Raw genomic sequence first — 1,355 nt, 5'->3', positions numbered from 1 at the left:
TTACAATTTTGAAAACTTGTATTCATATACAAATTAAATTTTTTTTCTTCATAATTTAAAATTTTGGAGAAAAACAATACACTTCATTATCAAATACATTTCAAAACAAAACAAAACAACCTTTTTGTGTTATCCCATTATTTTTCATTTGTTCCTCAAGCATAATTCCACCAAAAGGAGATAATAAAGCTTCTCTATCTTTTATAGATCCACTTGTGTATCAATTCATCAACATTAGCAAGAAAGTTTCTCAAGTAAATTCCATCATCTTTAGCCGTCCAAATACAAGTTCCTACAGTTCCATGTTTGCACCTATCACGGAGCCATAAGTGCTGCGTTTCAGGCCAAAAGCTTTCAAAAGAGACATATGCATGTGGCGTCTCCAATTTGCACCAATAGAGGGTTGTTCCCCAAAAGTTAACCTTGAAGTTCCATTGGTAATCATCTCCATGATTAAGCAAACGATGATACCCCAAGTCATCGTCTTTAGACTGACAATGCACAAGCAACCCAAGTTTGCTTAGCCCGTTAACCACATGAATGTAATATCTAGAAGGTCCTGGTGGTGGTAACGCGACCCTTGGAACCTCAGCCCCCACTAAAGCCACCGTGAAAAGAAAGAAAGCGATAATATTCTTTATCATTTCCTAATACACCTTTAGCTTGACTACCAATTTGTGTTGGACATGTGAATAAATATACATACTTATAGTACATGCAAGAAACTATGTAAATGCATGCTATGGTGGTTAAAAACTTAATGATTTAACTATTTTCGGTTATGCAACACAATTTAAGGTTAATTTTGGGATAATTTTACACATTTATTAGATTTTCAATAACAAAATTCCTCGAATAGATAATAGTTACTAGCCCAAGAATAATAAATATTTGATTGATTTTTAAAACACTTTCATAAAATGGACAACAAAATATGCATACTTTCCCGTAGAAAATATAAAATAGAGAAAGCAATTCATGAATTACATATGGTATAGCACTCAAGGTATTAAATTCCCGATTTATTTTTTTAAGTTGAACTTTCAAACTTTTTACGAGGACCTTAGAAATTTTAAGGTGATATAGAACAAATAAGTTCAAAAAATTCTAGAATTATAGTTTCAAATAAGAACTGTCATCCATTAGGTCCAAAACGACTTGTCATCCCTTAGGTGATCCATCAATAGGAATATCCTACACCCCATATCTCATTAGTGGCATAAAGGGCACATCACACTTTTGGAAGTCCATAAACTTGAACTTAGTTCGTGAAGACTCCTACCAAACCTTGAAGTCATGACTTCCATCACTTCATTCTCATTATTGGTGGATTTTATCTCGCAAATTCCCAACTT

At 33.1% G+C, this 1,355-nt stretch overlaps 1 protein-coding gene across 1 annotated transcript; it reads right to left on the bottom strand.

The window, feature by feature from the left end:
* Positions 1-296: 296 nt before the first annotated feature.
* On the bottom strand, positions 297-644 carry LOC111474003 (S-protein homolog 1-like; the record flags this gene model as incomplete). The annotated part of the gene is made up of 1 exon (XM_023119279.1): positions 297-644. A coding segment is annotated over exon 1 (348 nt), but the record flags the coding sequence as incomplete, so codon positions are not given.
* Positions 645-1,355: the final 711 nt, after the last annotated feature.

This window comes from Cucurbita maxima, unplaced genomic scaffold, assembly GCF_002738345.1.
Source record: "Cucurbita maxima cultivar Rimu unplaced genomic scaffold, Cmax_1.0 Cma_Scf00212, whole genome shotgun sequence".
NCBI lineage: Eukaryota > Viridiplantae > Streptophyta > Magnoliopsida > Cucurbitales > Cucurbitaceae > Cucurbita > Cucurbita maxima.
The sequence above is the reverse complement of the archived record's forward strand: the minus strand, read 5'-3'. Positions and strand labels throughout refer to the sequence as shown.